The sequence below is a fragment of the Sciurus carolinensis genome, chromosome 1 (assembly GCF_902686445.1).
Source record: "Sciurus carolinensis chromosome 1, mSciCar1.2, whole genome shotgun sequence".
NCBI classification, from domain to species: domain Eukaryota; kingdom Metazoa; phylum Chordata; class Mammalia; order Rodentia; family Sciuridae; genus Sciurus; species Sciurus carolinensis.
The window spans coordinates 24,699,126-24,724,972 of record NC_062213.1 but is presented as its reverse complement, the minus strand read 5'-3'; the positions used below and the strand labels follow the sequence as shown (position 1 = coordinate 24,724,972).

Genomic DNA, 25,847 nt, shown 5'->3' with positions numbered 1-25,847 from the left:
ATGTTTTAATAGCTGATAGTGCCCACTACACATACCATATGAACCAATTAGTTCTTTCCCGGTTTTGGTGCCAAAATGTTGACTACAACCAACTCCCCTCACAGTGTTGGTACCCCGAGATTGCTGCCCATTCCTGTAACAGACGTGGAAGAGGGGAACCTATATATCTATGCACAACAGGGGGTCAAAACAGAGGAGTCACCTAGTTCTGTTCTTTGGAAGAGGGTATTTCCTTGACCACTATGGGCACCAACCATGAACTTATATAAGTTAACACCTTTGGATGTTACTTTCAAAGTTTCTAAGAAATGGTTGTTATGGTTTGGATGTGAGAGGTCCCCCAAAAGGTCACATGTGAGACAGTGCAAGAAGGTTCAGGGGAGAAATGATTGGGTTGTGAGAGTCTTAACCCAATCAATGATTTAATCCCCTGACAGGGTTTAACTGGGTGGCAACTGAAGTGTTAGGGTGTGGCAGGAGGAGATGGGAATTGGGGCGTGGCTTTGGATATACATTCAAATCTGGCAAAAGGACTCTCTGCTACCTGATCACCACATAAGTCACTTCCCTCTGCCACACTCTTCCACCATGTCATTCCTGGCTCACCTGGAGCCCTGAGGATGGAGCCAGATGTTTATGGATTGAGACCTCTGAAACCGTGAACCCTCAAATAAACTCTTCCTCCTCTACAGTTGTGCTGGTCTGGTCTTCTAGTTGCAGCAGTGAAAAAGCTAACTAGAACAATGTCACATCCTGAATGTTGCAAAGAGGACCATGAAGAAGTCGACCAAACATTTCTTCATACTCTGAACTATATACATTGGGGTTCCTAATAAACATTCAGGGTTTTGGGAGAGTCTGGAGACTGAGAATCCTTAGAGAAAAATAATGTTTTACTTGTTCCTGCACCAAAGGGATAAGAGGCTCATGGACCCACAGGGAACTCCTAAACTGGCTTGATATTTTTTAAAGAGCCTCATCTTTATTCACCGTTGAACTTCAAGTCAAAAACTCTGAGACTTTATTCCAACTTCTGACATGACAACCCAGAGGTGTGACACACGGACTCCCGCTGACAAGGGAAAGCAGTTAAATGGTTCCTAACAATGTGAGCTGTTGCTGGAGGGGCGCTGACAGCCACGGGTGTTTTCCTTAAGTTCAGGAGGCTCTCGCAAATGGTTCTCCAGCACCAGCTCTCAGCAGGCAGCCTGCAAGAAAATCATTTCCCAATCCCCAGCTAGGTACTCTGTTGGTGAGGTCTGACAGCACACAGAACCCTCAGAAGTAGATGGACATCAAAATGGTTCATACGGCAGAGACGCTAATTGGAAACCTGTCATATTAGTGGTTCTCTTTTTACTTAATTGAATTGGAAAAAATGACAATGCTTTTTGGATTTAGTACTAAATATACTGGAGTTTCCTGTTTTGATTTTATTTTCCATTTGATGAGCCTGGGCTTTCATACATATATTAGTGAGCTCCCTTTAGTACTACAAAGTTACCACATTGTAAATATAAACAAAATGAAAGAATTCCACCCACTTTTCTCAGTTTCTAAAATTTGATGGAAAATGCAGAGGCTGTCTTCCAAGGTACCATAGCTGAGAATGTGATCCTATGAGCAACAGCAGTGTAACTTAATGGGAGCTTTAGGGGCTGCAGTGACAACTGAAGCCATTCAACAATGCTAACAAGACTATCCGGTGCAGTAAAAATAACAGCACCAAGAAAAGAGAGGCACTGAGCTTCCTCATTTTGATTTCACTAAAACCCCATTATTTCTTATCACACCAAATTATAAGAATTCCAACCATTTTACTTGAAACTTCAAAGGGGGCAGGAATTTTTATGTTCTTATAAGAGTAATACTATCTAATCTTGTAAGCTATTTTCACATAAGTTATATTCGCACTGTGACATGAAGTTTGTTTAAGTACATGGCCAAATGCTGTTTCAAAGCCAACTGTACATGTTGAATTATGGACATATCAACTTACCCATACTTCGTCTTTGGTATTAATGAGTGTGTACATAACAAAGTAGGAGGGGCAGAAAGTGACAGAGAATCTGTCTATACATATAGCCCATGGGGTTTAAGGTCTTAGAGGATGCTCAACATATTTATAAGAAACAGAGGATTCTGGACAACGTCCAATCTATAGATGGGCTGTCCTGGTTTGAACAACATAAAGTTACCAACCTGATGACCCAAAGGTAGAACAGTCAGAACTGTGGAAAGAAGCTGCTCTAAAGCCTCTTTAAGCTTGGAGCAAAGAGGAAAAGAGTTGACCTATTGCTCAACTTGGTAGAACAGAAAAAGGAGGTGATCCAGGTCTCCAGAGCATCCATACAGAGCAAAAAGACCCTAGATGAGCCAGGTTACATGACACCAAGGGAAGGGTCATGTCAAGGTAACCAAAGCCACAATTTCTGTTTATTATGCTGTTGTTTTTACTTTTTTTTTCTTTTTTTAATAACCAGTTGGCACGGAGGAAATGTGAAGAAAGGCAGTGTTCCAGAAACCAGAAAGAGTGAAGAAAAATCAGAATGTCGTTTTGCCACTTGTTCTTCAAAATATGGACAATGACTTCACTAAGTGAAGGCAACTCTATCTTCCGACTACCTGGAAACATTTAAGACACCTACAAAAGCTACGATAAATCTGAGATGGTCATGTGTTTTTAGTTTACCCAAGTGTTTAGCCTAATTAGAAATAAATTTTTCAAAAAGATAATTAAAATTAGATTCATGCCTGTAACAATCAAATAGTCCTGTGAAAGGAAGAAATAAGATGGAAAATGTGGTTCTGGACACTAAGACAATCCTAGTGCTTCAACACCTGATGAAGTAAATGGCATAAGCACTTCTGCACCACATTCGCACCATTGAGGTCTCTGCTTTGTAACCTAAACCACCCTGTACATCTTTCACATCTGTGGAAATATACAGTTTTCCTGAATATTTCTTAACAACTGCAGCCATTTATTCGATTGAAAGGAAAGTCTGGTTGATACTACCGAGTTGTATGTATCAGTTCAGTCAAGATATACTTGCTCCAAAGGCAGAGATAATGGATAAAAAAGATTTAGCACATGAAGAAAGTAAGTGGCTCCAATAAATGCCATCAAGGGAATAATATATCAATCGGACAGAAAAACTCAGCATAGCATAAGGCCCTGAGTTCAATCCCCAGTACCACAACAAAAAAAAGAAAGAAAAACTCAGCATAACAATTCCCAGTTACAGACACACTTTCTCCACATGTTGATTCTTCTTTTCTCCCTACCTTGCCATTCTGACCCAACAAAATATGACTAGACACAATATCAAATCATTTGCTAATATTAGAATTGGGAGAGCAATTTGGCACTGCCTGTTCACATTTTCAGATGCATACTCTTTGACAGAGTAATTCCACTTCTAGGAATTCGGCCAAGAAGGATCTGTAAACAAGTGATCTTTGACACCACTATTCACAAAGGTAAGGAAATGGAAAAGAATTTTTAAGCATTTAAACTTCTTAAATTTTTAAGAATTTAAGAATATATTTTTTTCTCTATACAAAGTCTTCCTTTATATTTGAAATATATTCTAGGTACATGCAAGAAACAGAATTTGAAGAAAAAAAAAAAAAAAAAAACACTGGTACAGTGACTTAAAAGTTTTCAATGGCCTGCTAACACAAAAATCATAAAAATCTAAAGCAAATAGACTTGTCAAGAAAAGTGCCACCCAGTAGGTCCCATCTAAGTAATCTGGGCAGAAGAAGAAAACCTATGCTAGGCACCTCTTATTACCAAAGTGTACTTCTCATGCGATCGCTGGTCCATTTGGGTCCTCACTGTACCATCCACGAGGCTGATGGGAGTCCCTACACTTCCTGTAGATTTGAGGGAGGCTGTAGAGGCAAAATCCTCCTTTAGCATTCATGATGTAGCTAGGATTAAAGGATCGGATACAATGACCTTCTAGTTCAAAGAGGCTGTGGTTTAATTCCTCTCAGGCACAGAGTTTTAAACCAGCTGTGTTCCTTTCAGAGAATTTAACTTCTCTATGCCTCCATGCCTTCATTAAAATTGAGTTGCAAATGCCCAACATCACAGTGATGCTCAGAGCATTCACTGAGATGATTCTGTTAAGGTACATGGCATCCTTGATAGCATTATGTATCAGCATTTAATCATCATAAAATTGGATATTCTCTTTTTCTTCTTCTTTCTCAACTCCACCAGGTTAAGTAAGATTTTCAAAATACAATTTGCCATAAAATATCCAACCAATCAGGCACTGTGCTAAAATAATAAATTGTTCTTTATTTCTAGTTAATTTATTTGAAAAGTTGATCTTTTATGTTCTAATTTCTGGCAAGATAAAAAATGTACCAGTGCTTTTAAATATGCATCAAAAAGATTTTATCCATTAATGACTATTTTAGGGTGAAGTCACTATAAATAGAAGGGGATCAAAATTTCACATGGTCTCACATCTCTAAACAGACACTGAAATTTAATGATTCTATAACTTCAACCATATCAGCAAATATACTCCTTTTACTAGCACACATCAATATAATCCCAATTAAAATATTCTGTAAAACTGCCTACAGTATTCCAGTTTGAAATAGCTTCTACTGAAATAGACTTTCCTGCCACTCTGATTTAGCATCTCACTTTCCCTTATCAGCAGATGGCAAGCCAAGTACTATTTAAATCCATATGTCTTCCATAGGCGTAGTTCAAATACTGAATAAAAAGATGAACAAATGTTTTAGAGTTAATCAGATTAGCCTTTAAGTGAAAAAAGTACCAAAGTGGAGTTTGATTTCCTGCAAACGACTTTTACTACATCACATTGAGATGACTGAAGGAGTTATATCCCTGTAAACCTGTAAACCACCCAGACAAAAATAACTAAGTGTACACGACAAATTACAGCAAAAGACTTTCCTGACTTTGGTTATTTCTTCATGAATCTTTCCTCTCTGCCTGTACTCCAGTCTTCAGGGGCAATGAATCTGGTAATAGAACTGTGTAGCCACAGTTCAATATCAGGGCTACGGACAGAATAACTCGCCAGCTGTATCTCTGTATGGCAAACCCCTCACCTGCTCCTTTCCCTCCACTATTTCTCACTGGAAGAACAGAACTGCCTGCCTTTACAGATCTTAGTTCCACACACAACCTGTAGTTTTACACATCTCTACTAGGCAAGGAGATGACGATGATGAGGCTGGGTTTGTAGTACAAACATTAGAAGCACCCCTGAGTTCACAGAAGTTTTCAAACTTTTCCTTCTAACTCTGTCTCCAGCAAGTTGGATGCTGGAGGATTAAGGAACAGTATTGGCAAATATCTTTTCTTTTTCATAACACACATTCTGTACTACGAACTTGTAATTCTCTCACAAAATGATCAAGTATCACTATACACTTCAGCTTATCTTGAGTCCAGCACCTAATATTCTCAAATATTTTCCTTTTTTAGAAGGCAGCAGTACAGAAGAGTGGTGAATCTTGGAGAATCTTCCTTCATATTTTAGGTGCAGCAGTGATTGATATTGTACTCTATAAACTAATAACAGTTGTGATGAGGACTGATTAAAGTCAACCAACATGAAATTTACAGTTAATTTTAAAAAAGTTCTACTATTTGAAGAAAATGAAATTTTTTATTGCATGAGTTAAAAGACAAAACTTTTCAGTTTTGCTGGAATTTTGAGAGCCCAGAAATGCCTTGGCAGATTGCTCCCCTAGATTCCTGTATCGAAAAATTTTGTGAATCCTGAGAAATCTCTGCTTCACCAGATAACTCACAAAAAGTTTCAAATTTAAAAACCCTCCATTGAAGCTCAATTTTTATTCTTGTATGAACCTAAAATTGCTATGATCCTTCTTTTTCCACAGCAAGCCGCTCACTAAATAATATCGTAAGTTAGAAGTTATTGAAACAAATGCACAAAATTTATTTATCCTTCAATCCTAAAAAAAAAAAAATCAAACACCCATCAATTTGCAATTATAAACTTAATGATAAAAGAATGATTCAAACAGCTTGACAGTCATATAGAAATTAAAAGATGATCTTACAAAGTTTTAAAATGCCCTCACACAAAAATTCAGTTAAATGTATATTGCTTCTAGCATCCTAAGAAAAGAGCAGTACAGCTGGGCCAAGAAAACAAACAAACAAACAAATAAAAAACCAGAAATTTAAAAATGATACAGCCCTAACCTCTCAGAAGTTCACAACAATTAAAGGAAAAAATTCCACAAATGGATAAATGGTAAGATCTAGCACTTGCTGTTTCTCTCATCTTTGATCCATTGTGTCTCATTGTTCCTCAGCTTTTAGAGAGAAAAAACACACTCATGCACGCGTGCACACACACACACACACACACACACACACACTTTAATGGACTTTCACTTCAAGTCCAAGGAACATCACACCATCCCCAATTCTGCAAGATTTATACTGTCAAGTCATAAGTATAGGGGTGCCAGTTCCATCCCAAGTGAGCCCAAATAGTCCTTTATTTATTAAAAATAAAACAATCAAGACTTTCGACTACACCTAATCCTGTGCAGTCGACGTGCTCTGCCATGAAAAGGTCAGATGAGTTTGGGCTGGTCATGTGGATTGAGCTTATGAGTTCAAGTGTGAACATTGCCTAACTGCTTTACAGCTGTTGCCTAGTTCTGAGACTTTCATCTGCCTATAGTTTGGTTAGCTATGACAAATCAAGTACAGATTGATTGCAGAGATTATTAGGGTTCTTAGCCCAGCAAGTCTTGAAAGAACCACGTAAGAGAAATCTAGATAAAAAACTTAAAAGGTTTATTTTTAAAAAATGGAAATTTGTACAATCAGGGCAGTTTCTTTACTTTTAAAATGATTATGTCTTCAGACAATTTTTTTTTTAAAGAACATGATCATCACATGACAGTGTGACTGATTTTTCTAAAGGACATTTTAATCTGTACTTATCACAACAAAACTAAAGAGAAAAAAAAAAAAAACTAAGATTTTTTTTTTCCCCTACTAACATTAAATGGATAAGTAGACTAGTAAAAAGACATAACGAGATCTCTCTCTCAGATCCAAATTGTTTACAAGAACTGAAAGCCTTAAAGCTTGGAAGATTTTAATCAAGACTTCCATTAACCCCCTACCAATATCCTAGGGATTGGAGGAATTTTAAACAAAAGGGAAAGTAGAATGCTTTTAAAATGACTTAATGTAATACTGCATTAAGATACATAACCATTTTAGCCATTAAACAACAGGTGACATATCACAGGCATTTTCTTCTCATGATAAAATAAGACATTGAAGAAGACATGAAAATGAGCCACTGGATTAAATGATAAATAAATAAGAACATCAATACATAAAACTAAAATATGACAGTTATTATATATAGTAACTCAATCAGATTGGCATGTTATACATAGTACACATTTTTAAATGACTTCAAAGATTTTTCATGTGTATTTGTCTTTGAGCATATGTATGTAGTGACCCTTAAATATTCGTCTCCTTTCCTAAGAAAGTTTACTCCTCTCTCTTTTGATTTAGTGTGTAATAAGACATGGATGCATGCATGTTTCTGAATCCTATCAATTAGGAAAGAATGTTGACATACACAGAGGAGCTGCAAATTTGATCTCACAGATGTCAAACAGCATCTTTCACAGAAGCAGGGCTCACCAATTCCTCTAGCCGGAGAAACAAATCTCAATCCCTACTCGAATTCTCATTATATTTGTGCACTTTGCTTGTTCCCTAAATTTTCCAAACATCACTTTTCAAGGAACCATTTCCAGAAAAATCGTCCTTGACAGCTGAATTAAGGGGTCATCTCCTCCTCTAAAACAGGACATTTGTTTCATTCCATGGCCCCTGTCACTCCTTCTCTTGTGCTTATACTCAATTTACTGAACATTATTTTCATTAATATTTTGCAAAAGACTTAAAAGAATTAGAGTCTACAATTTTTTTCATGTTTATATCACTTCTAGAATATTTTGTACAAACTAGGTTTTCCATATACATCCAATTATTACATGATTATCTATTCTTTAGAAGTCATTCCAACTCCCCTACTCTCAAAAGAAGACACCATTTCCAGTCATCCATTAGTCATCAATTTCATCTGAATGCCCTGCAACCTGTTACATATAAAATCAGTTTCATTCATTATTTCGCCCTCACGAAACAGCCAATTCCATTCATTCAAAAGAAATATAGTAAAGAGTGTGTACTTTGAAGGCAGACTCCTTGCACATGATCCAATTTACTGGGGGACTTTGGGCAAGTTACTTAACGCCTTTGAAGCTCTAGTTCCTCTCTGCAAAATGGAATTAAAACAGCACCTGTTTCAAGAAGCTACTGTGTAAGGTTGAAATAAATCACTACAAATGAGAGCAGAGCCTGACCCAGAGTCAGTGTTTCTAGTCATCAAAAACACAAAGCCACGTTTTTAGTCCCTCATCTAAACCTTCCTAACTCTTCAAGATTCCACATCTAGCATACATATACAGAAATCATTTTGTTTTTCCTATCCTAGTGTTGATGCCTTATTATCGCTGATAAGGTAAAGGATCAGACAATTAATTCATCTTCCTCATCCCAACCCTGTCCACCTACCCCTCTTGCAAGTCACCTTAAGTGAAATGTCATATTAACCTTATTAAAGGTTTGATCCAGTTATCCTTGGCCTGGAAACTAGAGCTGACTCCCTTATCCTTCTGAAATTAAGCACTGAGGGAATTCTCCAAGCCACATGTCAAGTCTAAGTTTCAGATGATACCACACAGAATTTTCCAACAAGTTTTTCTTCATCCTGAAAATCCCAGGCTGATCTCTCAGTATTTTTTCTCTTTATGGCCTGATCCTCTCCCAGGTATCACATTCACCTGCTAAAAGTTCATTAAAAAGCAGCTCAGAAGACAACTTGTGGCAACTAAATTTATTCTCTACATGTGATCTGCTCTTTAAACACCCATAGTTGCTCTCCTCTCCCCTTTTAGGGAGGTCTTCTTTGTATTACAGCTCTCTTTATACCTGTCTGCTCACCTATAACAGACTGTATATTAGCTGAGGGCAGGAAATTGGATTTACTCATCTTCCTACCTGTTATTGGGTCTCCATGTTTCCTAAAACCTAGTAGGTGCTAAATAAGTATTTATTGGACATCGAGAAAAGTCAGAGACAGGTGTATCAGGGTAGGTGCTAAATAAGTATTTACTGGACATCAAGAAAAGTCAGAGACAGGTGTATCAGGGAAAAAAAATTGACAAAATTACCCTTTGCTTTTTAAATTCCTATTTCTTTCACGACCTTTAGGTTAGGTTGGACTGTTATACGTTGGTTCTCTGAAAACAAATCCTGAACCCAGATAAGTATTAACATATTTAAATTTGAACATACACAGTGTGCACCCAAATCCCACAAACATGTTGACAGAATTTCACAAAGTGGGAAACATGACTAACCTCCAATGCTCTGAAAAACCATATTGTATATCGCAATATGACGTGTGGGAACGCAAGTGGGAAGAAATAGTGTACAGAATGGTCTTCTACATTTCCCTTTAACACCTAATTTCCCACACTTACTTTACAATAACTTGTGTGAGTGACCTTGAACCATTTAAATTAAATTCAAATATTTTAAAATAGCATTTGTGTGCCACACATTTCACTGAGTCACAAGTTAGAGTCAACTTACTGTGATCAAAAAATACACCAAGAAACTTTCCATGAATCTATAACCTTGTAAGACTCATTTCAGTACATTACACTATTGATGTACTCACTGAATATCAAGATGACTAAGGAATCTACCTGTCAACTATAACAGTGAAATAGACCCCTGACTGATCCTTTGTGGGTGCCATAGAAATGCATCTTATTCAAGCCATCATAGTTATTAATGTTTTCCCTATAATAATGTTTAAAGAAAATGTTAGGGTTTTTATTTCATAACTACCACAGTGAGGCAATTCTAACTAATGAAAGCCAAGAAATGATAGTTTTCCTGTTTCTCAGGAGCACACATACATGACCTGGTAAAGTGACCTATGCTTGCCAATAAACTGGTTGACTGTGTCATACCACAGAGGAGCCTAATTACAGGGATACCAATGTAAAACATTTAAAATTGCAAGCAAGAGGCGATTACTTAACTACAAAGATATCCAATGGAGCAGTATTTTTAATAGCAAAATTAGAAATAAACATCCAATAACAAGGAATCAATCAACACCTTCTCTAGGACAAGCAGAACAATATATAATGAAATAGTATGGCACCAAAAAATAAGATGTAGCTGAATATGATGTAGAAAAATGTTTATCATTTATTATAAAGTGAACTGAAGCCTACTTAATAGTAATCATATAAATCTGTTTGTAATCTGTACACATATGCTTGTGTGAGATAGTGCTTGTGTACGTTCACAAAGGCTATGTTAAAAGTGTTGAGTTTGCATTTTCCTCCTTTTGCTTATTATTATTCTCTCAAGTGTCATTTATGAACATATATTTTTAATGGGAAAGAAAAAGCTAAGACATACTAATTTTACATCTTTGTCTCTTTTCCTAGACTCTTTTCAATTTCTTTCTCCACTTTATCCCCACTCTTACCCTAGAGGCCAACTCCTCTCCTGAAAATCACAGGAGCAAAGTAGAAATATGGTCACTTTCATCCTGACCACCCATACTTCAAATAATTCATCCATGAATAATGAGATATTAACTCTGAAGGGACATAAAAAACTAAGATAGGTTTATAGTTTTAAGATTTCAGTGGGATGAAACTGAATTATTCACATCCATTAAATAGAGTTTGAATGATTCACAGCCAATTTTATTTTTATAATTGTAATGAAACAGCTGGGAACAGAGTCTATTCATGGACTCATAAGAAATTTGCACCCCACCTACTAAAATTAGTTTCTGCATCCAAAATTCTGATTTGAACATCTGACTGTGAACAAAACAGGCACCATCACTCAATGCCAAGAAACTGAGGAAACAGACTTAAGCATGTCACTTTCTCACCAAATGTTATTTCTCATTGTGTATATTTCCCTTTATCTCCATTCATAAGCAGCCCCAAATAACAAGTCTTGAAACAGAGTTATTTCCAAAGAATGAGATTTCTTGTGTAAATTAAGCTCAAAGAATATAATTTTTGATGATTTTCAGCCTGTATGTGTGACAGTTATTTATAACTTATGGATTCTTAACCATTAGAAGAAAATCACATTTAAGAACTTCCACTTTAAATGTATGACATCTCTTTGGACACCAGGATCACTGCATCTAAAATGTAACATTTTTGTCATAAAGTTGCCTCAGGTGTCAATTCACACATCTGAATATTTAAGCCTTCACATAAAATTTACATGGCTCCAGAATATGAAATTTTAAAGAAATCTAAGCAATTGCATACTTCAACCTCTGTAATTTTCCAAAGAAGGAAACAGTATATAAGGATTGAGTGACTCACCCAGGGTCACTCAGTCATTAGTCACAAATGAGTCTAGAACTCATCGCCTCCTTTCCCCCCGTCCAGTGCATTTGCCACTACATCACAAGGGAAGAGTAAAAAGAAAATGTGAAACCTAGTTTTACCAGAAAATAAAATTCAGTCAAGTCTGAATTACAGCCAGAGTATAAGGTGAAACATACCTTAACTGTAGCCTCAAAGGGTTGAACACACTCCTAAAAAGAAATTGGAATATATTTTGGAACTTTCAGAAATATATAAATCCAATGTGAATTTGAGGCAAGCTCTGAAAAAATCATCCTGCAGTCACACAGAATAAAGTTATTACAGGGATATTAGCTGAATAATTAATCTGTAGACTACAGACTACCCATTCTGACAAGTCACATTTCAAAAACCTCCAACTTTCTTTGAATTAGTTATAAAATTAAGGCAAATTAAGGATAGATTTTGCTAAATTATCATGGAACTTTTGAGTTGTAAATGTGACATTAAGAAGAATTAGATAAGACAAATATGCATGCATACCTCCTACTAAATGGACACTAACTTCAATTATAACATGCTTTGCAAAACAGAGATGCATCTAAAAAGTTAAGTAAAAGGATTTCATTTTTAAATGTGTGAAAGAAGAAATGTCAAAAGTCCCACACTGACTCTTTTCTTTAACAAGGGAAATAATTAGTTTAAGGTAGAGTGAAAATCTTTCTCAAATGTAACATGTAAATTTTTAGATTCCCACATATAAGCCTGATTTAACTTTCTATTTTCATAAAGATATGATATGACCTAAGCCTCTGCAATTTTTTACATATAAAAAGCACAAATACAATAAAGCACTCTTGTCCTGTTTTTTTAATACTTCATTAATAAAATAATAAGCAATATTCTGAAATTCTGAAAACCACATGACATAAAAACATTTTCTAATGGAATACACACACATGCATATATACATATCAATATACATATATATATAGAAAGAGAGGTGTATATACACATACATACACATATACATGCACAAGTAAAAATAAAGATCATTAAATGAAATGTTTAAAAAAAATCAGGTTCTGCTCTCCTAAACTCCCTCAAAGTCCACCCTGTCACCCATGCATCCAACATACAAGGTAAAACCTTTAAAACTGGGTTAAGAAATGTGAAGGGTAGCAAAACTGTCATCCATCAAGGCAAAGTAAAAACAAGGAAAAAGAAATTCCTACCCCCTACCACCAAAAAAAAAAAAAAAAGGCAAGCTTTTTGGAGGAGATTACTTTCATTTAAAACACTTAAACTAACTCTGCTTGGGAAAATAGGGCCTGCTTGAAGTAAATTTTCTGTGTGTGCAATACAAAATAAGCCTATTAAACCAAATACTGGCTACTGGGCATATATATATTATATTCTATATAAGTAATAAAAAATAGCTCTTAAAGATTACTATTTGTTTTTCTCAGTTCTTTCTGAATTCTTCACATCACCAGTAAATAAGTCAAGGTACAATTTAGAAGTTACTTCTTAAATATTTCTAGGATATAATTCCCCCTGCATTTTTTCGTAAGCTGATTTTCTATCTTAAAAACTTTGGATACCACTGAGTTGGTCACTACCATTAGTTATCAGTCATGTATTCTCTTATATAAATAACTAGAATTAGGCTGGGCATGGAGGGGCATGCCTCTTAATCCCAGAAACTCAGAAGGTTGAAACAGGAGGACTATGAGTTCAGTCAGTCTCAGCAATTTATCTAGACCCTAATCAAAATAGTGAGACCATGTCTCAAAATGGGTTCAATCCCCAGTATCATCAATAAATAAATAAAACAAAATTGGAACTACACTGTAAGGAATTATCCTAATGAAATGATAAAACAATGAAATAATATGCAGAAGGAGGTTCATCAAAGTGTTCTTTACAATTAAAAATTGGAAATAGCCTAAATGTTCATCAATAGGGGTGTGTTAAAATATACTGTGCAATGGCTATTCCTAATAATGAAGCACTTAAATATTGTGAAATATATCTGTGGATTTTAAAAGATAGTCTCAATATATTATCAAATTAGAAATGAGAATTATAAAACAGTAAGGTACATAAGCCCATACTTGCATAAACTACACCTTTGTACATAATGGATAAATTAAAAGCCAAAATATGAACAGCAAAGTACTTTTGGGTTAGAATTTATTAGTGGTTTTCATTTTCTTTAGTGTTCTGCACTACCTCTTTTGCAATAGGCACACATTATTTGCATAATTTCAAAATGCTCCTTTACTGTTTGTTCATACACACATAAAAATGTTGATGTTTAGATGAAACAAATTAACTCTGAAATTGTAGGAAGTTGTCCAGTCCTTTATTAGCAAATCACAGCAAGCCAAAAGAAGGTTACACAATGATGATGAGCAGGGACTCTGGAGTCTAATGGCCAAGGCCAGAATTTCACCTCTGCCATTGCATGAATATGACCTTGGGCAAATTACTTAATCTCTCTGCCTCAGTTTCCTCATCTAAATAAAATGGATAATGACTGTTTCAACCTCAAAGAGTTTTAGTATGGACAAAAGGATTTAACCAGTAATAAATTAATAGAAAGGCAGCAGCCTTTTAACACTAGGAATTGAAACACTAAACTACTTAGTAATGAATTGTAAACATTCACCTATTTTTACCAAATGCTTCATTTGTGAATGCTTTCCTGTGTGATTTTTCTCAAGCAGGTTTTTGAGGTTTTGTTTTCTTCATTGAGAATTTAAATTAGGTAAGGACATATTTTGGGCTACCCAGTAAATTATAAGCTAAGCTCAGAAAGTTAATTCTTTAAGAACAGATTATTTTATGGACCTTTTATCTACCAAAATGTTTTTTTTTTTTTTTAATCATGGTCAAATATAAGTCTCAAATACTACATTTTAAATTAAAGTAATACTACATGCAAGTGCAACTCAATAAATGATATTGTTATGGATCTTAACATTTTCTCCACATCGAACACTGATCTCACCAAAATTCTATCTTTAAAATACTTATATATTTATTTATAATATTTTAAAATATTATATATTTATTTATATATTTGTATCCACATTCTCATGAAAGTTTGATTCACTCACTATCCATCCTTTTTTAAAAAGTTAGCAAAATTATTAAGTATATTTTGTTTAAAAAAAAAAAAAAACTATTTATCCTTAGCATTTTTTTTTGCTTCTCCAAATTGAAAACAGGTTCTCCAAACTTCACTGCAACTTTTTGCATCTCTTTGTACTGAGGACACAACTAGATGCAGCAGTATCCAGTAGGCCAGCCTCCTTGAGCTAAGTGGTACACCAACCTAGTAAGCAATGCCCTTGCCTATAAATAAAGTTCTTGAACAAGGTGTATGGGAAGGGAAAATAAAAGAATATGCCAATAAAGACAATTTTTACTTTTTTGGTGGGAACAAACAACCACCACACACACACACACACACACACACACACACAATCCCAGACAAAAATTATTTGTGGCATTTTAGGTAATCCACATGCCAAATCCATCCATCACTATGTTCTGACAGAAAAATATGACATTTGACATCAAAAATATGTACCCCTGGCTGATGCACTTTTTAATCCTCCTGCACCTGTTGTCCTGAAGCATGGGCTCTCTTCTGTATAGTCTTCCCTTCCAACGTCTAAATAAGCTCAATAATGGCTTCCTTTGAGACCCTGGTATCTCCTAATTCAGGCAGTCTGTGATGAAAAGGAAGCTGTGCAAAAGATATTTATACAGGAAATAATGAATAGATACTACACTAAAGGATACCATTTCACAGTGACTACTAACCTACAGCACAATTCACTAAGATATATCTGCTTCCCCTGCCTTAGAAACCTGGGACAACAGAACTATGCCAGATCTTACAAACAGTCTAGTTTACAACAAAGTGAGGGAGAAAAGTCCTTTAAAAAAAAAAAATTGGGTCAATGGAGCCAATTTACAACACAAAACTAGATTATGAAAAAATCCCATTAGTCAAACCAATAAAACCCAACCTATATATTGAATTGGTTTTAGCTATTTCCTAACATCAAAAAGTAAAGATGAATAATTAAAAAGAAAAATGCCATCTAAAGTTTACTTATTATAAACAAAATGGTCTTGTTCACTATTAGACATAACCAACTCCATGTATTGATTACATTTTTTCAAAAAAACTAAATATATTTGGTTATAACTCTTAACTTTTCCTAATGAATGCCAGTGGAAATCCAACTATTTAAGGTAGAAGCACAGAGACCCAAAAGGATTACTAATCTCTGGATACAATAAGTAGTTTTTAACAATGTATTCCTTTCTTAGGCAAATAAAATATTAACTGGTACCTAAAGAGAAACTTTATCAATATGGCTTAAAACTACTGTTTTAGAGCCAGTGATTAGAAAGGTATATACTTTGCATTTTTCCTGATACAGTCTGTTCTCTTCAGAATTAGACACATGTATACGTAAAAACTTCAAGGGGATCAAGAAAATGATTACTGACATCAACGTGAAATCAACAGAACCTACATGATAACTTCAATTCTTCCCTTATTTTCATTGAATATGAAGCAAAACAATAAATATCACTTTTCACTGGAGACCATCTTTAGTTTTAAAAGTTCCTGTGGTCTTCTGTCAGTGGTTGCAAAGACTTTCAACACTGTTGCTTGTTTGAACTGCTGTTTGGCTGCCAATGGACTGTCCCCAAAAGAACATTTTTGCATCTCAATAGACGGTCCGGTATCAACAATCTTTAAACTATAAATTTAACGCTGCTAAAGAAAGAGGGCAATAGCATCTGCATTGTACTGTCTTGGTATCACATTTTCAAGATGAACACATAATCAGACTACCTTCACTTATCTAGCACTCTGCATCTGAGGATCTCAAATGGCTTGACAAACATTAATTAACTGAGTTGCACAACACTCCTGTGGGGACGGCAGGCGGGAGGAGCCTCTGTCAGAGACAAATGAACGGAGTTCCTGGGAGGCCCTTGCCTTTGACAGTCAGTGGCTCAACTTGGAACCCAACTCCCACAGGCCCATGGCAGCACACCGCTGAAACCAAGCAGTGCAAAATGGAGACCTAAAACTGACAAACTTTCCTGTCCTGAATAAATTTGCCAGGAAACCAAAATCAATTTCAAAGAGGTTTATTTTCCCCCGAGGATGCACAGGAGAAAGTAGCCTAATAACCTGAGTGTTAGAGCCCATGGAAAAATTTGAGACTGAGTTGTGTGGCTGTGCCATTCAATTTTGACAAATGTCAGGGAGGTATTTATCTGAATATTAACTTGCCATAAGTCCCCCCTGCCAATACAGATGTGCCCATTAAACTTATAACTATTTTATCAACAAATGAAAAGTCCATTTGATGTTGGCAAAATCTTTGTGAAATTTAATGAACTATTTTTGTCTCCATTCCTGTGGTTGTCAGATGAAAGATTATAAAGATTATAACTTTCTGTGTAACAAAATTCAATCTAGATAACCCATTGCAAGAATAAAATCCAGAACTGATCATTCAGGAAATTATAAGACTACTACAGTTATATCTGCACAAGAGTTTATCTAAACATAAATAAATCTCTTTGTGTAATTATACATTATGGAAGAAACTAGCCAGCAAAGGACACAAAACTGTGCCTGAATCCTGACTACACCATAGTACATTTGTTTAAAATGAAAAAGAAACAGCTATTGGAAAACAAAAAACTAACTGACTTTTATTTTAGCATAGGCCATATTAAATATGTTAGCCTCTTTTAAAGTTAAATTTTAAAACTAAATGAAAACACGTGATTATCAAAATATTTATTTTCATGACCACATTCACAATCTTATATATCTAGAATATAAGATCTCTTCCATAAGTTTTTAAATAGCATAAAGTTATCATATAAGCTTGGACCGTTTCTAGCAAAGATTGTAAAAGCTGTAATATTTCCTCTTATTCATAGAAGAAAATACTCAGAGTTTATAGAAATATTGTGGTTACTATGCAACAAAAAGTCTAGTTTTCACAAAGCACTACACAATATAAAGCTTCACTTAATGTACCCTTTGTCACACTCAAATCACAACAATCAACACAGGTAACATGCACAACTTAAAATTTTTAACAAGATCGCTTTCATTCTAAAAATAAGGGCAAAATATAAAGAATCAAGAAATGAAAACATATATAAATGATCTGATATTTAACACAAAGTTAAAAGTCAAACACTGATCTAGGTGAAAAATAGAAAACAAAGGAAAAAACTACAAATGCCAATGAAGAATATTTTGAAATTTGAGCTCTTCTTGTGATTCTATTTCCTTCCTCAGTTTCAGGAGTACAATAAATTGTCATAACTAAAACTAGTACACACACACACACACACACACACAACCACACCACACCACACCAGAAAGACTAATATTCTGAAAGCAACATTTTAACTGTGTCCTTTGTAACATAACCTAACTATATTCACTTTACTCGTTAAAAAAAAATTCCATTATTTATCAGCATAGTGTTGAATTATTTTAAATCAATTTTTTCTATAAGACAATTTTTCATACTTAATTTTTCATATCACTCTGAACAGAATTTAGAAATGAAAATTAAGTTTTCCCTTTCAGTATTAGAATTAATATGTATAAAAGTATTTACTAATACACATGCTCAATTAATGCTGTGTTAAATGTGCTATTTAATTAAAAAATTACCTTTAAACCCTGATATTTTCCATTTCTTAATTTGCTTACTATTTCTGAGTAAACATATCCAGCAACAAAGTAGTTAATTGCATTCTAGTAGTTAAACTCAAACATAAGTGCTGCATTCTATCTTTACACAGATCACTGAGATCTGTTGAAAACATGTAAATTATATTTGTATATTTCTGTTGTGTACTTATAAATTATTACAGGACCTTCACTGATAAATAGACCATTGCAGTTACAAAATTAAAGAACATTATTTTTTGCCCTTAGTAAGCATGACTTGCTCTTCTGCTGGGATTTTCCCTTACTGATGGAGAGTAAAGAATTGAGAAGTGTGTATTTCTATAACTTAAGACCAATTTATACCTCTAAAGTAGAGTTCTTGTCAAGTTGACAAAATGGCTCCTTCATGTCTTAAAAAGCTCATTGGCTAAAATATGTACCTGCCAAAATTTTTAATTCACTTAATAAACTAAATGTTGCACAATAAACTAAATTGACTATTCTTCCTAGTCTAAATATCCAGTAAAACTGATGATTTCCCAGAGCACTACTCAAATGTGAAATGTGAATTTTAAAGATTCAAATTTACTAAAATCACAGAATGACTCAAGTCTCTTTTTAACATGTGTGCACATACTCTTCGGAATTTAGCAGATGATAGCCTTTAAAAATCACAAATCAGAGGCCTAGAAACTTGGCTCTCTGTTGCTGAAGATTTCCTACCTCAGCAGCTAAATGTGGAGGAACTGAAAAGACAGTTGAAATGGTGCAATAGAAACTTGAAGTGAGGGAATTAAGGAAGTGAAGGAATTGAGAAAAACAATTTTTTAGAAAAGTACTATCACCCCCCAGCTTGCTCAATAAATGTCACTACATTGCTCAGGTGTTTTACTCCAGTGCTTGATCAATTATTTATTATTCCAAGTTGTCAGAGTATACAAAAGTTGACAGAAAAGATGATATGCCAGAAATGGTCAAAAAAGTTGCCAAATGATCCAGCAGCAACTGTAGATGGCAGGGATAAGGACTATGTTCAGTGGAAGAAGGAGGGAGGGGGCTCTCAGAATGCAATCGAGGCACCCAGGTGCACCAACTCTCAAGACCCCCCAAAAATTAGAAAAACCCAGAATTCTGCATCCTGCCTTACCCACAGACGCCAGAGGGTCATGTGAGACCAGAGGAGTGTGGACATGCTAAGTAAACAATGAGTATTTACAGTTAGACAAATGCAAGTCCTTCGAATGTAGTGATTTGAAGGAGGCTCCCTGAATTGCACCCGCCTTTGAAGGGCACAGAAACTACTCCTCTTCTTTCCAAAATTACATATAACAAACTTGCTCCTTCTTCAGGAAGGAGTCTTTGTTTCCCAGTGTACAAGGGGCATCTCTTCTTCTGTATTCAAGGTCTTCTGTTAGCTCCAGGGCATCACTAGAGGCAGGGAAAGTAACACTTTCATAATTAATTGTGCACCTCTAAGGGGTGTTTCTCGGCTCCACTACAGAATACCTGAGAAGCACAGATGGGCTTCAGAGGCACTGCAGGAAATAAGAGCAGAACAGCTAAGCAGAGCTGGGAAGAGCAATTTTTCTCTCTAGCATACATCCAGAGAGACCGTGGTGGTCTCTAACCCAAGGTCAAAGCATTGGGCTGATTGAAGTCTTTCCTAACTGGATCTTTTGTAAAGGTTAGATAGTTTCCAATCCTACCTTCTAGGCACAAATAAACCTTCAAAATCATCCAGAAAGCTCAAAACTTTCTCAGCATTAAGGTGAAATGCTGAAGTGGTGGTGCCTTAGGCAAAAAACAAGTATCACTGGGAGTTTGTGAATTTTCAAAAGTTAAAGTATTTTTTGACAATGATGAGTCTACATCACCTGTACAGAGAAATAGAGGATCTTTTCTTAGATTTGCTTTTGCTTTTCCACAAGGAACTAGGTCTTTCTCCCTAAAGGTCCTAATAATATACAGAGCACAGAACTCATCTTTGTAAGGTTTTCATATCATTCATGTTGAGATTTTTCTCATCTTTTTCCCTCTTATGGGTAACTAAATAACAAGCATTGTTATTTGTACATATTTATACTATGGGTTTAAAAAACAGGACATTTCTGTATGAACATCTCACCCAGGAGTTCACATTCTTAGTGATTTAAATCTCTACTAACTTCCTTATTAACCATACACTGTGTCATACCACCTTAAAATTGAAAAGTCAGTTAGTGTAATGGAACAGATGTGCATCCTTCTGGGATTCTAAAGCTCTCTTCCTTCTCCAAAGGCAGCTTTGTTGTTTTGCATAATCACCAGGAATGATTAACCTAGCTCAATCTGAACTAAGAGTGAGGGCAAACGAGAGACAGCACACCAGGACTTGGAGGATGGTAGAGTCCACACCGACAGGAGGGAGCTGCGTTCTGCCACTTTGGCTTTACAAGTGTAAATCCCCAGACCCATACCGCTCATTGAATTTCACTTCACAAAACATAATACTAAATGTAGAGATTGTGTGCTCCCCCCTCTTCCCTTCTAATTATATGAATTGTTTTAAAAATTAAACCTTCCTACCCGTAACAGGGACTGGGACTCATCCTTGGACTTGCTTTCTCCCGATGCAGGATACTGTGGGGTGATGGCCCCAGACTTCTCTCCGCCGGCTGGCACCCCCTGCAGGAATCCCTTGGTCTCCACAGCCAAGCCATAAATAGGTCTCGCCAGATGGGCAGCCTCCACACTGGGGCTATCCCGGAGAGTCTTTGTCTGCTCTTGGGTGCCGGACACAGGCGTCAGGAGCCCCAGGCTGGCTTGAGTATAGGACGGACTACCTCGTAGGATGTCAGCCCCTCTCCAAGCCACGCTGCGAAGATCGTCACCTGAACTCTCAGTCCAAGCTTTCTCCTTGAGCCCGTCCTTGTCGTCTAGCTTCTCTCGCTTCACCACGCTCTCGCAAACTGGCTCTCCCATTTTAGAGTCTGGATTCAGCAGACTGTAGACCTTGAGGTCAATTTTGGGCTCCTCTTTGATGGTGGAGATGGCATGGCCATCCTCTTCGCCGTTGGCTGTAGTGATGTCCTGTTCCTGGCAGTGAACAGTGTTGAAGTGCTCCAGTAGTGACTGAGTGTCAGCAGCTGTAAAGCTGCACTGACGGCATTTGTAGCAGCTGTGTGCTCTCCTGGAAGAGAAGAAAACAGTCCATGGAAATCCAGCATCCTGAAGGGTTTTTTTTTTTCCTTTTTTCAGATGATCTGAATTTTCTCTCATGCAATGTACTAGGCAGAATGAAATACAATATTCTCAACACCCAGAAACTGGAACTTAATTAACTTGCATTTTCAATTCTATAGAAAGAAGGTGAAGTTCCCTTTTGTTACAGTAGCAGTAGCAGGTACACACACACACACACACACACACACACACACTTGTGTGCACACATTCCTGCTGATTAGCATTAGAACCGGTTGGTTGGCTTTATTATCGAATCACCTGCTCTGTTCATTTTATCTTGATGGATAATCATCAATTCTGTACCAGTTAAGTCGATATTCATATGTTTTTATACATGATTTCATCAATGAACTTTTCACTTTCTGTTTATTTAAGCTAAAGTGAGGGTTTTCTTCACTACAAATACACTCACATTTCTAATGCTTAGATGCTTTGTACAGCTTTTCCACATACTGAAATGCACTCTAAGTGATTACGATGTCTATCATAAATTTAAATTCATTGAGTCAATGAAGTATGGTTTGTCTGATCTACATAATCTAAAAAGTAAGATGCATTTAAGAACTTAGATTTTTCTAAACAAATTCTACCTATTTATAAGGACATAGATATCTTTGCTGGGTGTCAACAGCATATGATAGCTGCTGTAAAGACATGCTTATTAAAAGAGCGCACATGTGTTTTCTTTTTAAAACGCATAAAATAAGGAGACTGTATTGTTAAACTGCACAGCATCTCCTCTGCTAGAGAGAGAAGAATTTCTGCTATATTAGGACAAATGTTTGATTAACAAAGAAAAACCAAGGTACTGCATTATAAAATGCATACCAGAAAGGTACACAAACAACTTGGAATAAGGCATTCTTTCTTTAGCTATAAAAGCCTTATTTAGCTCTATAAACAAATATTATGTGAAACACTTTCTACTTCCTGACAAACTGTGCTGAGTGACCCACAAAGTAACAACATAAGTTTTCTAAGTCATCACTTAAAGATGTGGAGTCATATTATGTCATTTTAGATAATCATCAAAAACACTACATTGCCAGGCACTGGGTACACATAGGTGAATGAAAGATACATATTCCTTGTCCACCTGGTAACAGACTTGTATACAGGCAGAAATGGCAAGCTTCAAATGACATTACATATAAATATGTAAGTACAAAGGGTGACATGCTGAGAATGAAATGGATGGACGGTGGCAGGGGAAGGAGGCTGCTTAGAGTAGTCAGTGCAAACTTTCTTAGGGAGGAAATAAAATCAAAGGATGAAAAGGAGCTATTCCTGTTGGAGGAAGAGGAAGGGGGAGAGAAGCCCATTCTAGCAAGTCTGAGACATTGTAAAGAGGCCACTGCAGCTAAAGAGGAACAGAGATGAGGAAGCAAGGCAATCAACGAGCTGGAAGGGCCATCAAGAGAGTGTTGCTGGTCTCCATGAAGATGGTGGCAATCTTCAAAGATTAAAGGAAGCAATAAGCAGGGAGCAGCATGGTCAAAGGCAAGTTGTAGTCACTTTGGGACAGTGATACTTTCTGATTTACTAACTTGGTTTCCTTATAAGACATGTATGACAGTGGGAATTCCAAAAGAACTTTTCCATTTTATAGATGCAAAATTCAAAGATGCAAAACAACAAAAGCTCAATAAGTATTTGTTGAGAATATTTAATGTAATTCATGTTAAAATTTTAAATTCCACTGAATATAATAAATTTAACTTTACTTTTTAACCAAGGATTATTTTCAATCTTTTCTATTTTCCTTCATTTAAGTAGGAAAGTACAACAAATGACAAATGATACGCTGATGAACTGACCATAAAAATATCATAATAAAATTAACTTTCTCAAGTGAAGGTAACCCGTTCCTTAAGGCAAAATGTCTATGACCAAGAGTAAGACTCTTGTCACCAAAAGTCACAGCTAGAAAATCAAGACAGGATTAAGATCACAAAGGACAACAGAAAAGAACTAAGATTCAGGTCTTAGAATCTGTGGACACCTCATCCAAGGAACATTCTTACCATAACCATGTCTGTTTATGAAGCGAGAAAGTGCAGACAAAAATGCATAGAAGTGGATAAAGGCAAAACATAAACAAGAAATACCCTACTAAAGATATCTATAAAACCTATCGAGCTATGAGAATTAAAAAATAAATCCATTTCGGGAAACACATCAGCAAGCTCTGATTGACATTCACCCTAACATAGTTCTAATGAACTCACTGCCCCAGCATAGTAAGTCTGTGGTTCTCTGGCATGGTGAGATCTCTGCTTGAATCTCTAATGAGACTCCTGCCTATAAATTAAGATTATAAATTGCCACTGTCACTTCTACCAAAATGGGCAACTCTAGTGCAAAAATTTCTAAAGAATATAGTGACACTGTTTCAAGAAATAAAGACTAAATACTAGGCCAACAAGAAAGAGAAAGAATCAACATACAGAGAAGAAAATCAAAATCATAGAGTACCACCATGGCAAAACTATTTTAAGAGGGCAGATTTGCGGGTGAAGCTCAGTGGTAGAGTACTGGTCCAGCACGTGCAGGACCCTAGATTCAATCCCCAGCACCCCCCCAACACCACAAAAGGCAAATTCTCAGTTCTTACTGGAAACACGATGAAGAGCACAGACTCTTGAAACAGAGTAGTTGAGCTTCAATTCATACTGTGTGTGTGACTTGGAATATTAACTGAACCTCAAGTTTCCTAGTCTCTAAAATGAAAATAGTGTGTCTTGATATGTCTTTGTGAACATCAACTCAGGTAATAAGTAAGTAAACAGGGTTAACCAGTGTAAATCCTAATTAGTATTTTGGTATCATCTTTTCCATTTCCCCATGTAACTCAACCATGACAGATACCATTTTTAAAACCAAATGTGTTTCCTAGACTTTTCTTTAGGACATTGCCAGGTGGAATATGTCCTGCGCCTTTTTTGCTTCAAAGGCTTCAGACTGAGCATTTTGCAGTTTATTGCTTAATTGTTAAGCTTTACTTCCTTTTCATCAATAGTGGTTAAACCCAGAGTCTTACAATCCTGAGCAACAGAGATAATAAAGGCATTCATTACCTGTGTTTTATTAAAGTGCTGGGAGCTGGGGAAAGTCTGTGAGCGTATTCATCAAAGCAGTTCAGAACATGATGTATCTAGTCATACATCTAAGTCATTAAGATTAGATTCAATATCTACTTATTTTGCAATCTAGAAATATTCTTGAGTCAGCCCTATTCTTTCACCAAATAGATGAATAAAAACATTCTTTACCCATTATTTGATCCATACCTCTTCCCAAATAATATGAGGTCCCAGGACCCTCCCAGATGGGCAATTTGTACAAAGCATCACACCTGAGACAGGCATCTGAGACTTCTAGGTTTCCTACTTTAGAGTCTCTGTCACATTGGACAACTCCTCACTCCAGACCGGTCTCAGCAACTCCTCAAATCTGCTCCACAGAGAAGCTCTCAATTCAACCAATATAGACAATACCATCCATGAGACAGGGGAACTATACATGATATAGGTACCAGGGAACTGTCTAAACAGATAAGAGTGGGATGGGTATAAAGCAAGAAGGAGGCAAAAATCACAGAAGAAACTTTTCAGGAAGGACCAGGTTTCATAGTGAAAAGGAAAGCACAGTGTTAACAGAAAAGATGGTTATAAAAACAAGCTTATAAAAACAAGCTCAATTCACACATCTTTTAAGAGTTCAAAGCATTCACACCTAGGTGAACCGAGAGGCACTAAAGTGTTAAGCCCATTTCATAGTAAAGTGGAGAAAATGCCCTATTTATTTAATCCACATCAAGTCAAGAAAACAGGACTTCTAACTTCCAGATCCATGTTCCACTTTTTTATCCTCTGCTGCCAAAATTTTTCACATTACATAAAAATAAATGAAATTACTGACAATATGGAAAATGAAAACATTGAGATTGGGAAAGGTCTTTCATAGGATAGAAAAGAAACTGAGAACAACAATGGTTTGCAAAACAGGCTGTGGAATACAGATTCCAAGGCCTTCTTGTCCTCCTATATCAGAATGTTCTGGTCGTAACTGGAGAATCTGAATTTTCAACAAGGTCCTAGAGGACACCAATGCAAGAACTGGAATCTATCTAAAAATTTCATTACTAGATACATCACTATTCTAAATGACTTGACAAATAAACTTCAAGACATCTCCAGCCCTTGTGGCTTTAATAATGTGGTTACTATCCTTGATCTTCAGAATCTTAAGATTTGGCTGTAAGTTCTATGCATGAAAAGAGAGTAACAGCCAGGGATGGTGGCACACACTTGTAATCCCAGTGTCTCAGGAGGCTGAGGCAGGAGGATCAAGAGTTCAAAGCCAGCCTCAGCAA

General features: G+C 36.1%; 1 protein-coding gene across 6 annotated transcripts in view; it reads right to left on the bottom strand.

The window, feature by feature from the left end:
* The window catches only part of Trps1 (transcriptional repressor GATA binding 1), a 235,803-nt gene that overhangs the window by 142,611 nt on the left and 67,345 nt on the right, over nucleotides 1-25,847 (bottom strand). For all 6 annotated transcript variants that reach the window (XM_047559417.1, XM_047559443.1, XM_047559411.1 and 3 more), the window contains one exon: nucleotides 20,816-21,419. In XM_047559417.1, coding sequence (XP_047415373.1) covers nucleotides 20,816-21,419 — 604 coding nt within the window. The remainder of the gene's footprint in view (nucleotides 1-20,815; nucleotides 21,420-25,847) is intronic.